The following is an 18,689-nucleotide window of genomic DNA, read 5'->3' on the forward strand; positions in this document are numbered from 1 at the left end:
TCTGTCTGTACGTCCGTCGAGCTCCACGTCCGTCCGTATGTCTGTTGCGCTTTGGGTTACCCATCTTTTATCCGCAACTCCTCTTATACAACTGAGTGAAATTCAATGAAAGTTTCACAGACTCTTGATTACATATTTCCATTGTGCACCTCCTATTTTACGTTTTGATCCGACACATAGTTTAGGTTTTCCGGCAACAGCAAAACATTGACTTTGCCATTTTAACAATATGGGAGGCGGGGGCTATCATTTAGTGAGCTCCTTGCTCACAGTGACTCTAGTTTTATATATGTGTCACAAGGCATACATGTAGCTAGGTACCTTTGTACCACCACCTCACCCCACCCACACACCCCGATATTCAACTCCCGGACTTGGGCATATAAGGTGTAAATTTGTCATCTGACTTCAAAATAAACGTAACATTGATTTTGTATATTAATTGGTCCAGGAATCATTGTACCTATGCATTTATTTTAAAAACAGTAAATTTGAAGTAGAACGCTCTCATAAAGTAGAACTCCGCAAAGGGAAATAACTTTGCTGTTTTCTCAATTTTGTGAATGTGAGTTAACTCCCTTCTTTTGTGACGTCAAATGAATGGTAAGTTCTGTTGTGTTAGCTCTTTTTTCCCTTGTGATTTTTACGGTCATAAAGATTCCAGAAAATTTGTTTGAATGTTTATCAAAAAGATCGAAATTTGAAAATGTTTAAGTTGCTCTATTGTTTTCGTTTTCAACGAGCATTTTTCACATTTTCGCAAGAAGGTTGTGTTAATGAACTTAATCTATCCTCTTTAAAGGAAAGATAATTAAGTAATGATATATTTAAAAATTCTCAAGAACCGAGAAACTGGACAGTGGTCTAGAAAAGAAGAAACTACATTACTGTATGTGTATAACTACATGTATATAGGAATGTATTGGGGGGAGGGGGTCTGCCAATGATTTAATGAACAGCTAGGCCATAAAGACTCAGATGAGAATGGAAACCTGATCCCTCTCTATATCTAATACATGCTCTTTCAACACACTGATTTTAAAAATTTGTCTCATTAATTATGCAAGAAAAATAGTTTTTGAGAATCTTTGTCATTAGGCCTATGATGTAGGCCCTAGATGATTAGATCCAGGCCTATTTACTTTGAACCCGTTTTTCTCGCATAGAAGCGACACTCTTGATCTTGTCGTTAAACATATTCATTATTAAATCATTTGAAACTGGTGTCTATATTTTTAATTCATCTGAGTGACTCCTAATCCATTTTTAGAATTTGTTGAATCTACAAAGGGCAACAACTGAAGGAACAATGTCTACAAGCCTTGCGGTTTTCATTTTCCTAGCAGCATTTATTACCAACTCTGTTAAGGCAGGTCAGTACACCACTGTTTGTAAGGGAAATATCGTCAAATATTCAGCAAGTTTAACCGCACAGTAGAATTTGGGATAAGAACAGCATGAGAAAGTGAATATGATAGGACAGAAATAAGGTTTATCTGTACATCAGACTTTATGACGCGAAGTTTTTCACAGATGATACGTCTGGGTGAAAGTAAAAAACAATCCTAGAGTACTCTGAATAGTGTCGATATAATTAATTCTGAAATGTTTCTTGACGAGTGGGAGACTAGAAAATAGTTCAAACTGGGATAGACAGACTCGCGTACAGACAGATAAACAGAAAGAAGAGGATAGTTGTAGTCCCTTCTTTTTTACGGTAATACCACTGAGAGACTAATGACCATTAAGTCATTTACAGCTTACCCGAGTCAGATGAACAACTGTCATCATCAGTTTTGTTTGTTTATTTATTTCTTTTTCTTTCATTGTTTTTAGATTCATTAACTCTTTGAAAAGAGAGATAACTTTCAGTCGGATACATGGCTATATATGAATCCTTTTTTTTTTTAATTATCATTCAAGTTACTGTAAATAGGCCTTAACCGTATCATTTTACCCCACAGGGCATGTGCAAATTGTATGATTTACAATGTTCAAAAAGATTTCTTTCTTAGGAAAATTCCGAGAAATAAGATGCATTGAGGGTTCATTGTTAACAAAGAAATGATACTTTTCTTTGCTTATCGTTAAATAATTGTACTGATGAAAAGACGACGTACTCAGGAGATCCTCAAGAGTTGAAGACCGACGGCCCGGGCTTTTCATTTCAGTTTTCCAAGAAGAAAGGGAAACACTATAAATCTATTGACTGAGTTCGAGGGCAATATGCGTTTTGTCGACCCTCGAACCAAACTGTCTGCCTGAGGTTATAAGGCCGAAGGCAGACAGTTTGGTTCGAGGATCGACAAAGCGCATTTTGCCCGAGAACATGGTCAATAAATGTTTTGTTATACATGTATGTACCTTTCATTTCAATATTTTTTGACATACATGTATTTTGTACTGTCTTCCGCGATGTAACCTCAGGTCCATCACTGTTGATCACCAACGAATGAAAATGAGATTAAGCTCCGCCCATTCTGTGACATAAGCAGTCCAACATCTCATCGACAGGTCCAACATCTCACTCAGTAAAACATTGGAAAAGATACGTCTTTTGAGTATAGATTTGTATAGGAACAAATTTTAAAGGTACAACAAAGACATGAATACCCTTTATCGAGTTGATTACCTCCCTTGATCGTCAAACAGTGTGGGGTTTTTAGCCGTCCCAGATATTTACCAGTCAGCATTGACTTTGTCCCTATTGACATTGTAAAGTTATTAAACGAAGAATTAGTAAGTTAGATGAATGACTTTGTTACGCTCAATATGTTAACATATATACCCTTTCAGATGCTCCATTCTGCAGTAGACTACGCCATGTCAGCTACTATTATGCATACTGCTACCAAGAGAGTATATATACAAGATGTAAGACCACTTGTGGCGAATTGTTGCTGAGCCCGAAATATGTAGAGGCCGGTAGGTATAATATATCTATCTACATCTCCGCTTTTATTCAGGAAAATGTATCTAATATAAAGGTGTAAATGTTGAGTTTATTAACTTCAATCTCATCAAGGGTTTATCTGTCACATTTCTCCACTAAAAATAAAAATCACAGGTTGTCTGTTAATGGGACCAAAAAGTATTTTAAAAATCTACAAAAGTACTAGGATGAGGCTTCCAAAAAGTTTCTTTGATTCTGCTCGTGATGTTGATGTATAATTGGATTGAAAATCTTTTGGAAACCAGATCCTGACTCCATGTGAACAGTTAGAGAAGGAACATTATTTCGGACATTGGAAGCATTTATATATACTTTATACTTTATATATATATTTTTACCCAGGTTGTCCTTGGGGAAACAACGCTAATATTTTGTCCGAATCTCTGGACCAACGTTGTCAGAAGAAAATAACGTCAGGGAAATGTTTTGAATACTGTGTGAGCCCGTTAATGGACAAAATCAAGACGGGCTGGGAATGCTGTAAGGACTGTGTCAGGGTCTGCGGCAAGATGCCCCCACGGGATACAAACTTCCAACAGAGATACCCCACAGTCTATCCAAAGAAATAATGCAGAGTTTTGTGCTATGACATTTCCATAGTTATTTCATTTTATTTTACTTTTTTTAGTCGAGTTTATTAAAATTTAATTAGAATTAAATACTTAAAAGTAAAAGCGTAATTTTTGTCCTTTTTGATCCTTTCAAAATTGACCTTAGAAACACAGATTCTTGTGACCCCCCCCCCCCCCCCCCCCCACATACACACACACACGATTCGATAAGAACACCGTATCTGCCCCTAAGTATCCCCTCCAATAAATTATTCGTTCCAAACCCATTGTTAATTCACTCATACTGACATACTTGCAAGTCATGACTTCCCGACTTTCGTTTGCCCAAAACATTCCATTGACGAATATGACTTTTTTTTTGGCATATCACCTGTCGTCAAGTAATGTTGATTGTTGCTATGTTGGAGGGCGGTTTCATCATTCAGAAGTTAATAATAAAGTTTTTATAATTTACGAAATGCTGGCTATAAACATGAAACCCTGTTACATCAACTTATCTGTCAGTAGCCTGCATTGATTTAAAAATTGAGCGCCCTAAGGTATCGAATAAGTTGAGAGATATATAACACCATATGCAGGTGATAGAGGGATATAACTACATAAAAACGTAGAGTTGACGATGGAAAAGCTGAAGTCTCCATGTTTGTCATTCTATTTATCTGTTAGTTGACCCTTATCATCTGTATTCAGAACATTTGAGAACCCTTGCTTGAAGGACTTCTGATATTTGAACCACGTGGCTTAGAAACTGATAAAGTAAAAACCAAAGACCTCTGATGTTCAGCATTTTGCATAACAGTTTCCATTATCTGCAAGTTCTCTGCAATGGCTGTCCAACAGTAGCGATGAAAATTACTTTAATGACAACATGTAAAATAAATATATGTCTTTTTTTCAATATTTATTTCTGAGAGCATATAAATAGGAAATTACTAATTAGGGTGGTGAAACACCAGGAACTATAGACTTGATTTATGTTCAGGCGCACAGCTGATCGAATTTCCCTGTGCAATGAAGCGTGTTGTCCGACTTTTATTTGTGACAAAGCAGCGTCAGCAGAACGGGTACCTTCACACTGCCAGAATGAAAGTCATGAAAAGCTGTGCTGTTTGCTTAATGTTAGCAGTAGCTGGGGTCTTCCACTACACAGAAGCGGGTAGGTACATAAACTGGGCGGAAGGCCGAAGTAAATGTAAACTGATTTATACAGTAATGTCTTTTATACAATACTAGTACTACAACAACAATTCCATCTTCCCAAAGTTAATCCTGTGATGAACAAAGAATTTGAAAAATGATTGTAGTTACTGTAACTTTTCAAACGTTTAATCCACCGTGTTTAATCAGTACAAAGTACCTGAAAATATGAAGCAAGGGTTATCATACACTACACTAATTGACTTGTACTCACTAAAATTATACCCCCCGCAAACGAAGTTTGGGGTGGGTGGGTATATAGGAATCAGCTTGTCCGTCTAGCCGTCTGTTTAGCTGTCCGTCTGTCCGTCCAGCTGTGCAAACATGTCCGGTCCATATCTTTCTTACGAAAGAACATTAGAATCTACTACTCCACACAAAGATTGCTCATGACCTAAGGGTGTGTCATGACCTTGACCCAAGGTTATTGAAGTTCATAATTTTCATAATTCGTGTCCGGTCCATATCTTTCTTATGGATAAACTTGGTAGGTTCTCATTTCACGCAAAGATTGCTCATGACCTAAGGGTGTGTCGTGACCTTGACCCAAGGTCATATGGGCAAGTTCAAGGTCACTGAAAGAAAAGTTGTGTAATTCATGTTTTGTACATACCTTTATTGTGGAAAAACTTGAATCTTCTGCTTCACATCATTTATGCAAGTTCAAGGTCACTGACAGAAAAAGTTCATAATTCGTTTTTGGTCCGTATATTTAGTCTATTTTTTTTTTTATTATGCTGCGCCTTCGTTTCATTTATAAAAAAAAATATAATGAGCAATTACATTTGCACTAAAAATGTTTTAGCATTTCTCTGTTCTCTTAGATCCATAAAATATTCATGATTTAGCACCTCTGAAAAACCCAGAGGGGGGTATTTTGTCCCGTTTGGACAGTTCTAGTTATGGTTTTGCCATATCCGAAGTAAACTTGATGATGAACAGATGAAAACAGGCGTTCGGGTATTTAACGTAGATTTATAAGGACGGTATATTTTATGATTGATGTCCAATAAAATTCTGTAAATCATTTTCCATAATAAACTATCGCTTAGCGCAATTAACATTCCAGTATAATTGATGGAAAAAAAACAATTCACCTAACTTTCAGAGTTATTACAGAGATTGAGAGAAAGCAAATCAATAGAAATGGAAATATTTAAACAATAAAATTCTTTTTTTTTATTGATTAGTGGATTTACTGCATAGTAAACTCTAGGGTTTTCCCAAGAAACAAAGGAGAAACGAATATCTAATTCATATATTTTTTATGGAGGAGGGGAATTTTTAGCAATACCATGCACCTTAATAACTTAGTCAATGTACTACATGTACATGTATAAACAATCCATATAAACTTTTGATTTTATCCTGCAGACTTGCCATACTGCCGGAGACTTAACAACGCTCCCCACATGAGAGCTTATTGTTACGAGGTGACCACATATGTAGACTGTAAAGACAACTGCACATCACTGATACTACAGCCCCAGTACGTGACAGCTGGTAGGTACTTTATCCTCATTATAATATAGAAACTCATACGACTTTATAATATAGAAACTCGTGCGATTTTATAACATAGACACGCATGCGACTTTATAATAAAGAAACTCGTTCGAGTTTATAATACATGTATAGAAACTCATGCGACATTAAAATACAGAAACTCATGCGACTTAATAATATAGAAAAGCATGCGACTTAATAATATAGAAAAGCATGCGACTTAATAATACAGAAACTTATGCGACTTTATAATAAAAGAAAATTAATTAATTATGCGACTTTATAATATAGAGACTCGTGCGATTTTATAATATAGAAACTCGTGTGACTTTATAATATAGAAACTTGTGCCACTTTATAATATAGACTCATACGACTGTATAATATAGAAACTTTTGCCACTTTATAAAGTAATATAGCCACTCATGTGATTTTTTTAAATATAGAAATTCATGCGACTTTATGATAAAGAAACTTGCCCGACTTTATAAAAAAAGAAACTTATGCGGCTTTATATAATAAAGAAACTTACGCAACTTAACAAACTCGTTTGTTTACTAGGGAAACATCTGGTGTCATTAAATAATGTGTTATAAACTCATTCCAATTAATACTCGAGTTATACAGAAACTCTTGCGACTTTATGATATAGAAACTTATGCGACTTAATAATATTGAAACTCATGGAATCTAGGATCATAAACCCCTCTAATTACCGGTAAACTTTTGTAAATAGACATGTTAATGAGGTTAAACTTATCTGAAAATAAAAGAGTTCTGAACAATTCACAAATCCTAAATTAAGGATGCAACCATTTCTGGGATGATACCGGACTATATATTGCTACATGTATCAGCAAGTATAATAAAATCGATCAATCTCGACGTTGACAGACACTGGATCAGTCAATGCCTGCATTATCTGTCTGTGGAGTCGGTCAGTGCCTGCATCAATATCCTCAAGTTAAAAATACTTAAGCCGTTAGTATTCCAATTATAAAAAAAAATAATTTCATAATAAAAAATACCACCCACCCACGGCCCCAAAAATGTTATGCCCGGCCATGAATTAAAATATAAAACCATAACACTACATTTTCTGCTGCTACATCTTAAGCGCCATAATTACATTAGATGAGCTTCCTCTTTGAGATGATAATTAATGATTTACCAATTCGAAGGAAATGTAGCATTTTGAATTTAGAATTGCACAAGTTTTATTTATTTCAGATTGTCCATGGGGGAATTACGGTCACTTTATCACAAATACCTTGGACAACCATTGCCAGGGGGAAATAACGATAGACAAATGTGGCCTATTCTGCAGTAACACTCCAACCAATGGTTCGGATAGAGTGGTAGGCTGGAACTGCTGTAAGTCGTGTGTAGAAATATGTGGAAGAGTCCCAACACGTGACATCAACTTCGAGGACCGGTATCCAGGACTTTATCCCCGAGATACATCATAATCCAAGAGTTCCGTCCAAATCCAAGAGTTTCATCATAATCCAAGAGTTTTGTCAAAATCCAAGTTTCGTCCTAGTCCAAAAGTTTCATCATAATCCACAATGTACATTATCCAATGAGTTCTATCAAAGTCCAATAGTTGCATCATACATGTGTAAAGCAAGAGTTCTGTCATAACCCAAGAGTTCTATCATACTTAATGCGTTCTATCATAATTCAGGAGTAGCGTCATAATATAAGAGTTCTATCAAATATGAGTTCTATTGTAAGCTAATAGTTCTATCCAGTTTGGTCAGGATCTGAGTCATACAGGATTGGAATCTACTGACACTATTGACTGTTTCCTAGCTTCCTGACACGGACATTATTTGGAAATTGAAAATGTTGACATTTTTTTTCAAATTGTATAGTCATTTAATGATTGGTAAAGATAATGTGAAAGTTTTAAGTTACTAGACAAATTATAATATCTTTTCATAGGTACAATTTTTGTGTTGTTTGTATCAATGCATTATTATTCAAATATATTGTATCTGAACATTATTTCTAACAAAACAAACAAAAGTAACTTAAGTTATCATATACATATAAGATATTTTGTTTATTATTCAGTATTACATGTACTAATATTCTCTTCAGGAAGTTTATGTATTCTCTATGTATTCTCTATTATGCATAAACCTACATGTACAAATATTTGTAAATAGTCAATGTTTAACAACAGAACTGAAAAAAGATTCCATAATAAATCATCCATTGAAAATGACTTTGTATCATTAAAAATAAATCAATACACGTACTGGTTGTCCTTCAAAAGGTCATTTAATAAATACATGTGTCTACATATAACATTATATTCAAAGAATCTATGTAGAAATTAAAATGTAATACGTAAAACTATCACAGATGATGAATAATTAACATTTCTATGAAATTCACTTTTCTACACAACTGGAGAATAACGTACAAGTAAATATAAATGTCTGAGTACTGTCATGTATTGGTGTGTGACATCACTGACGTGACCCGAAAATCAATAAGCTCTTGGTGGTCGATTTCTTGCAGACTGGTCTAAAGAAAAAAAATGAATATGAAACATTTTGTTGCCAAATGCAAAAGTAATTATTTTTTCTAAAAGTTAACCAAAGTCATTAAAAATTCTTATCAAAAACATAGAAACATAAATTTTATTTTTATGTAATACCTCCAAACTCGGAGAGTTCTGTTTCTGAATCGTATCGTGGAATTTGCCATCCTCCACTTGTGGATCTTACAGACTCCTGAAAAAAGTCAATTACAAACCACTGATATTACAAATATTACAGTATAGGTACTTAAAATAACGATGTGCCAATTATGAATACCGCTAAGAAATCATTTATAAATACATGTACAATACATGGCAAGGATGTGTAGCACTAATTCATGATTATGAAACAACTCCATACCCAGTGTTTGCACTTAATTTTTAATACGCCAATTCATGACATATACAGTATAGAAATCTGACAGTCAAATCAATGAGAGATTTCAAAATGTACACACTGACTGTTAAAAAAATGAAAAATGTCAATATAATAATTATATTATACAAATCTGAAACCATTAGACCGATTTCAAAATATTATGCAAATCTGACTAAAATCACCGAGAAATGTCAAAATACCAGTATACAAACTGGAGAGTCAAACCACAGAGAGATGTCAAAATATCATAAAACTCTGTCAAAATCACAGGTGCTTGATGTTTTTAACCTCTCTCTTCATAGATAATAAAATTCCCTATACTTTATTATTATTATAGTATAGGAGATTTTTTTTATTTATGAAGAAAAAGGTTAAAAACGTCAAGCACCTGTGGACAAAATACTAGTTTTCTGGGTATGAAGTTGTTTTAATGATAGGGTACCTACCACAGATTGCATGGCTTGGGAGGCGGGAGTCCATGTTTTACTGGAGACACCTTTACGGTTACTGTCAAATGACTGTCGAGGTGAAGGTTCAAATCTTACGGGGGCTGTCTGGTTCAGGCTCCTAGTCAAATTCAATGTACTAGTATTAAGCTTATCTAATGAGTTTTGATTTAAATGTGGTTTAATCATGATAATTAAAGTTCTATACATGACAAATACCACTGTCAATTCAATATTAAGATTAAAGCAATGCTACATGTATCACTGCGATGTTTCCAGTAAGAGGTGAATACCTTTCTGATAATGATGCATTCTGTTTCCTGTAGCCGGAAACTCCTGGGGACGTCTTGGAATTGCGGGGATAAAATGAATCACCTGAGAGAATTTTTCAAATGGATAATAAACATTTAATAAAAGAGACATTAATTAGAATTTGTCAGCATAATATAAATGAAACTGTTTAAAATGATAAAGCATTTACATCATTTAAATATAAAAACAATTCTTAACTATATCATACACTAGATTTCAAGGAAATAATATTGCTGTGAATAAACAGCACTTTTATTTCAAATCTGTGAAAAAAAATCTCACCATCAGAATCTTCTCCAACATTCCACACTGGTCTTCTCTGGGGAAAAAAATCAAAAAACTTTAGAATGTTGCTCATTTTGTTGTTAAAATTGTGATTTGTACACTTTATCAAAGATAACGTAGAAAGAGCATTAAACCTTTTGGTAAAATCCAATATCTCAAGCCCATTCAAAAATGTGTACCAAAAATATTTGACCCTAGGACTCTGCATATCAAATCCATGAAAGATTATGGAATTCTAAATATGGGTCACTGTGACCTACTTTTGAATCGACACATCTCAGCATCCTAAGATGTATCAACCTTTAAAGTTCAAATTAGGTCTAAAGATTTTCAGAAAATATTTGGTCTACTATTTAGTTGACCTATAACCCAGACCAAAAAATGCATCAACTGACAAGATTTGATGATTTGATGATTATAAGCTTCCTAGTGTCCATAATAGTTATTGTCTGAAGATGAAAAGCCGTAAAGTTCAGTAGGTCTCTGTGACCTTTTTTTCATCGTCAGACCCTGAGACCACTAAATGCACTGTCAAAAGTTTGATGTTCCTATGGTAACCATGTCCAAGACATGCATCTAAACCAGTTTGAAAATAAAATAGCAGCTAAATTCAAAATTAGGTCAATATAACCTAATTTTGTCTCAGCATATCATACCAAAGATGCATCAACTGACAACCTAGTCCTTAAAAGTAGTACCGGTAAAACATCAAAGTTTTAAATGTGATACACTAATGCAGAAAAACTAAAACTTTATTAAATACAGAGTCTGTGTATGACCAGAAGGTGTATCAGAATCCTGTTTCAAGGTCATAAGAACAAGGTCAGGTTCGCCAAGAAATGTTGAAATCCTTGAATATTAAACATCAAATGGTTATTAATTGAAAGATAAATATATGATTACATAGATCAGAGGATCAAATAAAAAATCTTAAAGTGTCATACAATGGTAAGTTAAATACGTACAGGACCAGTCACCTGAGAGACACTTTCGAATTCCTCATCACTGTCACCTGGTGATGACCTGAATCCAGACATACCTGAAATAGAAAGGTTCTCCTTCAATGATGTAGAAATCTGTGTTGTGATAATGATAATTTATAATTATAACTATGTTTCCATCTAGAAACAAAAAAGACTGATATGATTTAAGAAATGAAAAACATACATTACATTTAGTCAAAACTAGAGGTACTGTGAGCAATGAGCTCACTAAATGATACCCCCCGCCTCCCATAATGTCCATGTGTTGCTATATATTGTTTCACAGTAATGTGTAAAGAGGAATAACTCGTCCTATCAAATGTTATCCAGAAGCCTCTAAATGTGATGTCATAGGTAAACATATAATAGCAATGTCCATGTTTTGCTATGGGAAACCTAAAATACGCATCGAATAAAAAAGTAAAATAGGAGGTGCACAATGGCAATATGTAATAAAGATTCTGTGAGAGTTTCAGTAAATTTCACTCAGTAGTATAAGAGGAGTTGCGGATAAGAGACAAAGCGTAAAAGACGGGCGGACGGACGGACGGAAATCCCGATTACTATATACCCTCCCACTTTTCAAGCAGGGGGTATAAAAATAATGTACTTTATGTAAATCATATTTACTATTAGTGTTTATGAATTGAAAACTCATTAAAAATTACATATGAACGAGAAGTTTTCCCTTTCTCATTAATATTCTGTTGGTGTTTTTTATATAGATATGGTATATTAGGTTACTCTTTTGGTATTTTATATGCCCATATGGTGTGATACAGATAGACATATACCTGCTCGGTCACATCTTAATGATTACGTACCAGTAGCAGGTCTTTCCTCATCAGATTCAAACAGATCATCTATCTTTGAGGATTTGTACAATCCTTCCCCTTAAAGCAAATTCAGAACAGTATACATTAATATATCACTCTTACTTTACACTTCTTTCAGAAATCCTCTATTAAAATAAATACTTCAAATCTTTAATATTGTTACTGCAACTTGTTTTATTTATTAATTTTTTTTTAAATAATTAGCAGTCAATATAATCTAAAACGTTTTTACTTTATAAAGGGAAAAATAAAGTAGATAATTTACAATTTACCATCTGACAGTGTACTCATAAATTCAAGAGTTTGATTTCTGGCACAATGATTAGTGCATAATTCATGAATACCACCAAAACATGATAGGCTGTATATACCGGTACCTCATGTAGAGCTTTCTAGTGACCATTACTGTTACATTTAACATCAAATAACATCAAATAACAGTGGAAAAACCTCTAAAGTACAGAAAAGTGCCATACAAACCTATGTAGCTGTCTGCTGGTTGTTCACCCGCATAGAGACTGAAACAACAGTGGAAACAGTCAAAGAGAAAGTGGAGAGTTCTAAGGCTACAAGGACTCTGAGTGTATTCCTGAGGCCTCTTCAACAGAGCCAGTGCTCACGAACATTTCTGTTGGAGGTATAAGGAATTTTGATGAGCGCTCGCAAACGTTCGCTCTGTTGAACAGGCCTCTGGATCAAAATGAACTAATTCTTGACTGTTATTGGAATTGTGATTTTTTCCCCCTATTGATATTTTCAGCAACATATGTTTTGTTTATTCTAAATAGTCCTTACAACTCCCTCCTCAGCCTTCACCCCCATTCCCCAAGTAGTTTCACTTTCTGTCCTGCATGAAAATAATGACTAATTTTACAATCTGTCTCAACCCTATATACAATTGTATACAGTGAGAAAAACTGAAATATTTTAAATCTTGTCCATCTTATCCTTCATTAAGCTATTCAACTCCTGTTGGAAAAATCCAATTTTATCATGAGAGTAAACATAGAATTCTGATTTTCAAAGAGAAAGGCAATGGGTTTGTTCTAGACAAGTTTCAAAACTTAATGTTAACAGCAAACAAAACTTTCCAAATGACTGTCAATTCTTAGGAGTTACGGGGAGAGTTAATTGAGCTGGAACTTTGCTAGTTGAAAATAAAAATGTGCACACATTAATTAAAGATAACAGTGAAAAATCTCACCATCATATACATCAGCAATCCTTTAGTCAAAACAGAATATAACAATTGCCATTTAACAAAGTTTGATATTCATTTTGATTTTCATATAAATTTTTATATAAGTAAATTCAACATATATTTGCATTTTTTTTATATAAAACGATATGACCTTAAAATGATCGTCTCTTATATTTTTGAAACTTCATCAACAATTTGAGTTAACAATTTCACAATATACAAAATTAGACAACTTACTTGATATTAAGCTTGATGTTTGCATCTTCTTGTCTTTGTCGTAATATCTTAATTCAAATCAAGTCCAATAATATTAATAAGTAAACAATGAAAAAAATTATGATTTTTGACCGAGACAAAAGATTATAAGGACATTAAATTAAAAAAAAAAGATCACAGAATGTTTTAAATATGACTTACTCGACTGAGCTTATAGCCAGACTTTGGAATTTTTGTCACACCTTCATTCAGCAAGTCATCAGCATCCTCTACAAAAACAGCTAGAATTCAATATCAGACAAAAAAATACAAACATCATAAAAAAATAATAGAAAACAGACATGTCTGGCTAAGCATATAAATAACTAAGATATTCCATTTCATTAAGTGTCAAAACACTGTTCATTGATATCAAAAGAAAAAAAAATCATTGATGTAAAAACACTAGAAGTCTACATAATTGCAAAACAGGTAACATTCATATCTATTAAGGATCAGGCATGTAGCAACAGGGCTGCCCCCCTCCCCCCACTTTTTTTTCCAACATTACTTTTACTATTGGAAATTCTTATTGAAAGGCTGGTAGCCCCCCCCCCCCCACTTGATACTACAGGAAGTTGATATTAGGGAACTGTAATGAATGTAAAAAAAAATGTTACTGAAAGAAGTTGGTATTGAAAAAGTTTGCTGAAAGTTTAAGGCTGTCTTAACTAGTACTGTATACAGGGTTATTTTCGCCCCGTTTTATTTTCGCCCTTTCACACTTGCAACTAATTTTGCCCCATTTTAAATTCGCCCAGTCACCGTTTTGTTTAAAAAAATATATTGTATATTTTGAATTTGCCCCTTTTTAAATTCGCCCCAAACGATGTAAGGGTGAAAGGGGCGAAAATAAAACGGGGGCGAATATTTCCCTGTATACAGTAATTGTAAAGCCTCATCCTCTTCTGCAGCTTCTGATTAGTATAAGACTATCACCTAGTAACTTTGTGTGCCTCATTGTCTTCTACAGGTTCTGACCAGTATAAAGCTGTCTTACCCAGTAACTCTAATGCCTCATCCTCCTCCTCCAAACCTTCTCCACATTCTTCATATCCAGAGTCATTAGACATAGGGGCAGATTTCTGTACTAACTTCTCTAGTTCTTTTCTGTGTTTTTTGGCATCAACTCTTCTACCCCTTACATGACCAGAACTGATAATGGTTTGTAAAAAATAAAAAAAATAAAACATTTAAAGGAATATACTGGGTATGTTATGAATATATGCCACGGCAAGGGAGTGAAGAAAGAAAAAAAAACAAAAATTACCTATTTTTTCCTCTCTATATATAATAACATGTATATATACAATAAATGATTACCAAAATTTCTTATTTTAGTCTATCAAACACTGCAATTCTTTATCTGAATTTCACACATGAATATTCATATTGAAAACTTAAAGAATTTTAGTATGGGAACCAACAGGTGAGTTTTACTGTACTTATTTTTTTTCTGATCCTTTACCTGACAAGACCCTCGTCTGTTTTATCGCTGCCTTCAGTTTTGCTGTTCATTAGTTCCCCTGCCAAAGGATCATCCTCATTGAGGAGAGTTTTTGGCCCTCTATATATGCCACTTGTAAAGCTGTCCTCATCACCCTATAATGAATTAGAAACATAAAACAATCCATAAATCACCTGATTCATATACTACAAACTTCATGTCTTTTAAGAAAGAGTTCTGCAGATATTTTTTAAATAAATCTATGCCAGCATCATTTGTCGAAATAAATGACTGACAGGTACTCTAAAACACTTTTTATTTGATTCACAAGAACTTTATTTTCGTATAACTACACAGGATGGTTTGCTTTTGAAAACTTCATTCTCTTTATTCCTAGTGCTACTGTGGCCCATGTAAATTTACCCCTAGCCCTACTCAGTGGCCCAATTAAACTCATCCCTAGACCTAATGTGGCCCAGATAAACTTATCCCTAGCCCTACTGTGGCCCAGGAAAACTTACCCCTAGTCCTACTCAGTGGCCCAGATAAACTTAGCTCTAGCCTACAGTGGCCCAAGTATATTTACCCCTAGTCCAACTGTGACCCAGATAAACTTATACCTAGTCCTACTCAGTGGCCCAGGCAAACTTATCCCTAGCCCTAGTGTAGCCCAGGTAAAGTTACTCCTAGCCTTACTGTAGCCCACGTACAGTTATCCCTAGCTCTACTGTGACCCAGGCTGTAAACATACCCCTAGCCCTACTCAGTGGCCCAGGCAAACTAATACTACTAGCCCTACTCAGTGGCTCATGCAAACTTACCCCTGCAAACTGTGACCCAGATAAACTTATACCTAGTCCTACTCAGTGGCCCAGACAAACTTACCCCTTAACTTACTCAGTGGCCCAGGCAAACTTACCCCTTACCCTACTCAGTGGCCCAAGACTTACCCCTAGCCCTACTGTGGCCCAGGTATGCTTTGCATCTGTTACCACCTCTCTTTTCTTTGGTATATTTTTCATCTCCTCTGAACTTCCATCGAACAGATCATCAAAGCTGGTCTTCCCCACTTTAGTATCTGGGTTCCAGCTCTGTTTGGGCTGCTTTCTTCCTGTAAATACACAAGATAATTTGTGCTAATGGCTTACAACTATTTCTGCTTCCAGGTATTAATTCTGAAAGACTAATCAATATGTCCTATTAACATGAACTTGGTGATGTTTAAATTTTATTTTTAAGTATTTTTATCAAGTGTACGTCCTTAATAAGTAGGTACATGACATCTTAAATCTTTTTAGTTGAATCTATAACACTACACTCTGAATGAAGCATAAATTTGTTAAATTTTGCTAGCATATAAAATAGGAGGGGTTTGACAGTATCAAAATAATTAATAGCATGTCATTTTCAAATTTAATGCTAATGAAAAATGCATGCAACTCCTCTTGAAACTCCTCTGTTTCAAGAATTCTACTAAAATTTGTCCATGCATATCTGATTAATACAGGACATAGAGGTTCTTGCAAAGAAATCTGCTAAAAAAAACTTCAACCTGTGATGCCAACACTAAGGGTATTACATAGACCCTAGCCCTCCCCCAAACAACTTTTTGAGTTGAGTTCAGCCAAAAAACCTTTTTGGTTTGCTATAAGCTACAGGTAGCATGCTAGAGAGGCACACAAACATATTGATGCCATGATTTAGTGTTATGTTTTTAATGCTGAAGAATCAAATACAATGTACCTCTAATATCATTTCACTTCCTTTTAAATTAGCACCAACAAAAAAGAAATTCTTTTAATTTATAATATTCTATAAATAGAAATTATAAATATATTTAGAGTGGTAAAAATTCTGTAGTTGTTTTTTCATTTCCAATGTCATTTTGCTTCCTTTTAAATTGACAAAGCAAAGAAATTATTTTGATTTATTGTATTCTATAAATGGAAGATTATTTGCCCATGCATTTAAAGCTTTAAATCAGCAAAACATGTGTTGTTTTTAATATGACATGAAGCAATGCATGTTCGTTTAATCTAATTGTCACCTGTAAATGTCTTTCTCTGATGTCACAACAGTTATCTAGATGGCAGATATCATATAAATGTGGGATTTAAGTACTTTTTATATAAAATTACATATGATGAACTTCCTCCTGAAATATTTTCATTAGCTTGCTTATAAAGGCATATATATATATATATATATATATATATATATATATATATATATATATATATATATATATATATATATATATATATATATATATATAAAGATCAGTCAATTTTTGACACTTTTTTTTTGGAGATACTGTAAAATTACATATTTTCGTGGGGTCAAATTTTCGAGGTTTGAGGAAAAAAATATTTGTTTATGGGGATATGAATTTGTGGTTGAAAATATTTAGTAGTAATGCATATGAAATTTATCATTTCATGGTGATCATAAATTTGAAGGTCTATCCATACCTTGAAACAACTAAAATTAAACCCCCAAGAAAATTAGTGATTTTACAGTAATCCTTTGTTCTCACGGGTAATTAGCATGACAAAATTTTAACAAATTGTGGTTATTGCTCTCTATAATCTTTAGGAATACTAATAAAAGCATGACCGAAATTTTCACAAGCAGATTGTTTTGCGTAATATTATGCGAAAATAAAAATCTTGTGAGTATAATGTGATTTACAGTAAAACCCAGTCACATTTTAAAAAAGAATCAACAAACAATGGTTTTTGAAGCAAAAGTAGGATCTTCGGGTGACAGTCGGCAATTCATCAGCTGTTGTCTTGCACAATCGTGACCTCAATTTTTTTTTGTCGGCCAGCTAATTTTGTGTCCATCGGTCCAAGTTATAATTTTTTCTGCATCTTTGGCCAATTTCTTCAATTGAGTTAATCTGTAGACTCATCGATCCTTCCTATCATTGTCCCACCATCGGCAGAATGTTTATAAAGTTGATCGTGCGTCGTTTGACAATAAGGGGTTTCCAGAATTTCGGCGGATGGTTAAAATTAAAGTGTACACTGTAGCTCAAAGCCCGATGATTGCCTGACTACTGGCCAAATTATATATATCTAACTAATTAAGGATATAAGACACAAAATTTTGATGCATGGATTGATAGATATTTTTTGAATGGAAATGACATAAATAATAAATCCGTAAAATATAAAGAAATCTTAAGTTTTCTTTGCTGCTTAGATGCACCCTGTTGTTTCCTATTTAGACTTTACAAAATTTTGCACACATTTTTAACATTGTGACATTCTCCCACTTAACCTTGCAAAGATTACTCAGGTTACTTATTTGAATATAGATCTACCTATACTAGCCGACAATACCAGAAAAAATTGGTCGTATGACTAGTATCGGCTTAAATGTGACCTAGGCATAATTCCTATCTCTTTGATTGGCTGAGATCCAACAACGAAAAAATACTTATCACCTAGTTAAGTTAACCAACCTCCAAGTGACCTGCTAAATGAATATCAGATTTTTTTTTCCACTGGACTAAAAACAAATTGGGAAATTCCAAAGTAATATTTTAAAATATATTTTGAAAAGTTACTTCAGATGCACCTGACCTCCAGTCCTCCACTCAGGTGAACATATCGTTCAGGCAGACAGAAGCTGGGGTGGTTGTGGGGAGGTAGTAGGACTGGGCAAAAATATTGATATTTCAATATATTGCAATACAATGACAAAATCGTATTGCAATATGATTTTGTAATATCGATATATATTGGCAGTATGCTTA

The 18,689-nt window shown here is 34.1% G+C and overlaps 3 protein-coding genes across 3 annotated transcripts; 2 read left to right on the forward strand and 1 right to left on the reverse strand.

The window, feature by feature from the left end:
* Window positions 1-1,273: 1,273 nt before the first annotated feature.
* LOC134267799 (uncharacterized) lies at window positions 1,274-3,621 on the forward strand. The gene is made up of 3 exons (XM_062750003.1): window positions 1,274-1,373; window positions 2,797-2,925; window positions 3,296-3,621. The coding sequence occupies exons 1-3, from the start codon at window positions 1,310-1,312 to the stop codon at window positions 3,520-3,522; spliced, it is 420 nt and encodes a 139-aa protein (XP_062605987.1). The 5' UTR covers window positions 1,274-1,309; the 3' UTR covers window positions 3,523-3,621.
* Window positions 3,622-4,521: 900 nt separating this feature from the next.
* On the forward strand, window positions 4,522-7,775 carry LOC134267800 (uncharacterized). Its single transcript, XM_062750004.1, has 3 exons — window positions 4,522-4,681; window positions 6,097-6,225; window positions 7,459-7,775. Exons 1-3 carry the CDS (start codon window positions 4,537-4,539, stop codon window positions 7,695-7,697), a joined length of 513 nt encoding a protein of 170 aa, XP_062605988.1. The 5' UTR covers window positions 4,522-4,536; the 3' UTR covers window positions 7,698-7,775.
* Window positions 7,776-8,643: 868 nt separating this feature from the next.
* LOC134267798 (uncharacterized) lies at window positions 8,644-16,037 on the reverse strand (the record flags this gene model as incomplete). The annotated part of the gene is made up of 13 exons (XM_062750001.1): window positions 8,644-8,766; window positions 8,900-8,975; window positions 9,608-9,728; window positions 9,901-9,982; window positions 10,202-10,238; window positions 11,170-11,243; window positions 12,012-12,080; window positions 12,504-12,541; window positions 13,462-13,508; window positions 13,642-13,709; window positions 14,480-14,634; window positions 14,948-15,081; window positions 15,877-16,037. Coding segments are annotated over 13 exons (1,100 nt in total), but the record flags the coding sequence as incomplete, so codon positions are not given.
* Between the last annotated feature and the right edge of the window lie 2,652 nt (window positions 16,038-18,689).

The sequence above is a fragment of the Saccostrea cucullata genome, unplaced genomic scaffold (assembly GCF_032062105.1).
Source record: "Saccostrea cucullata isolate Sc308-1 unplaced genomic scaffold, CSIRO_AGI_Scuc_v1 ctg9428, whole genome shotgun sequence".
NCBI classification, from domain to species: Eukaryota; Metazoa; Mollusca; class Bivalvia; order Ostreida; family Ostreidae; genus Saccostrea; species Saccostrea cuccullata.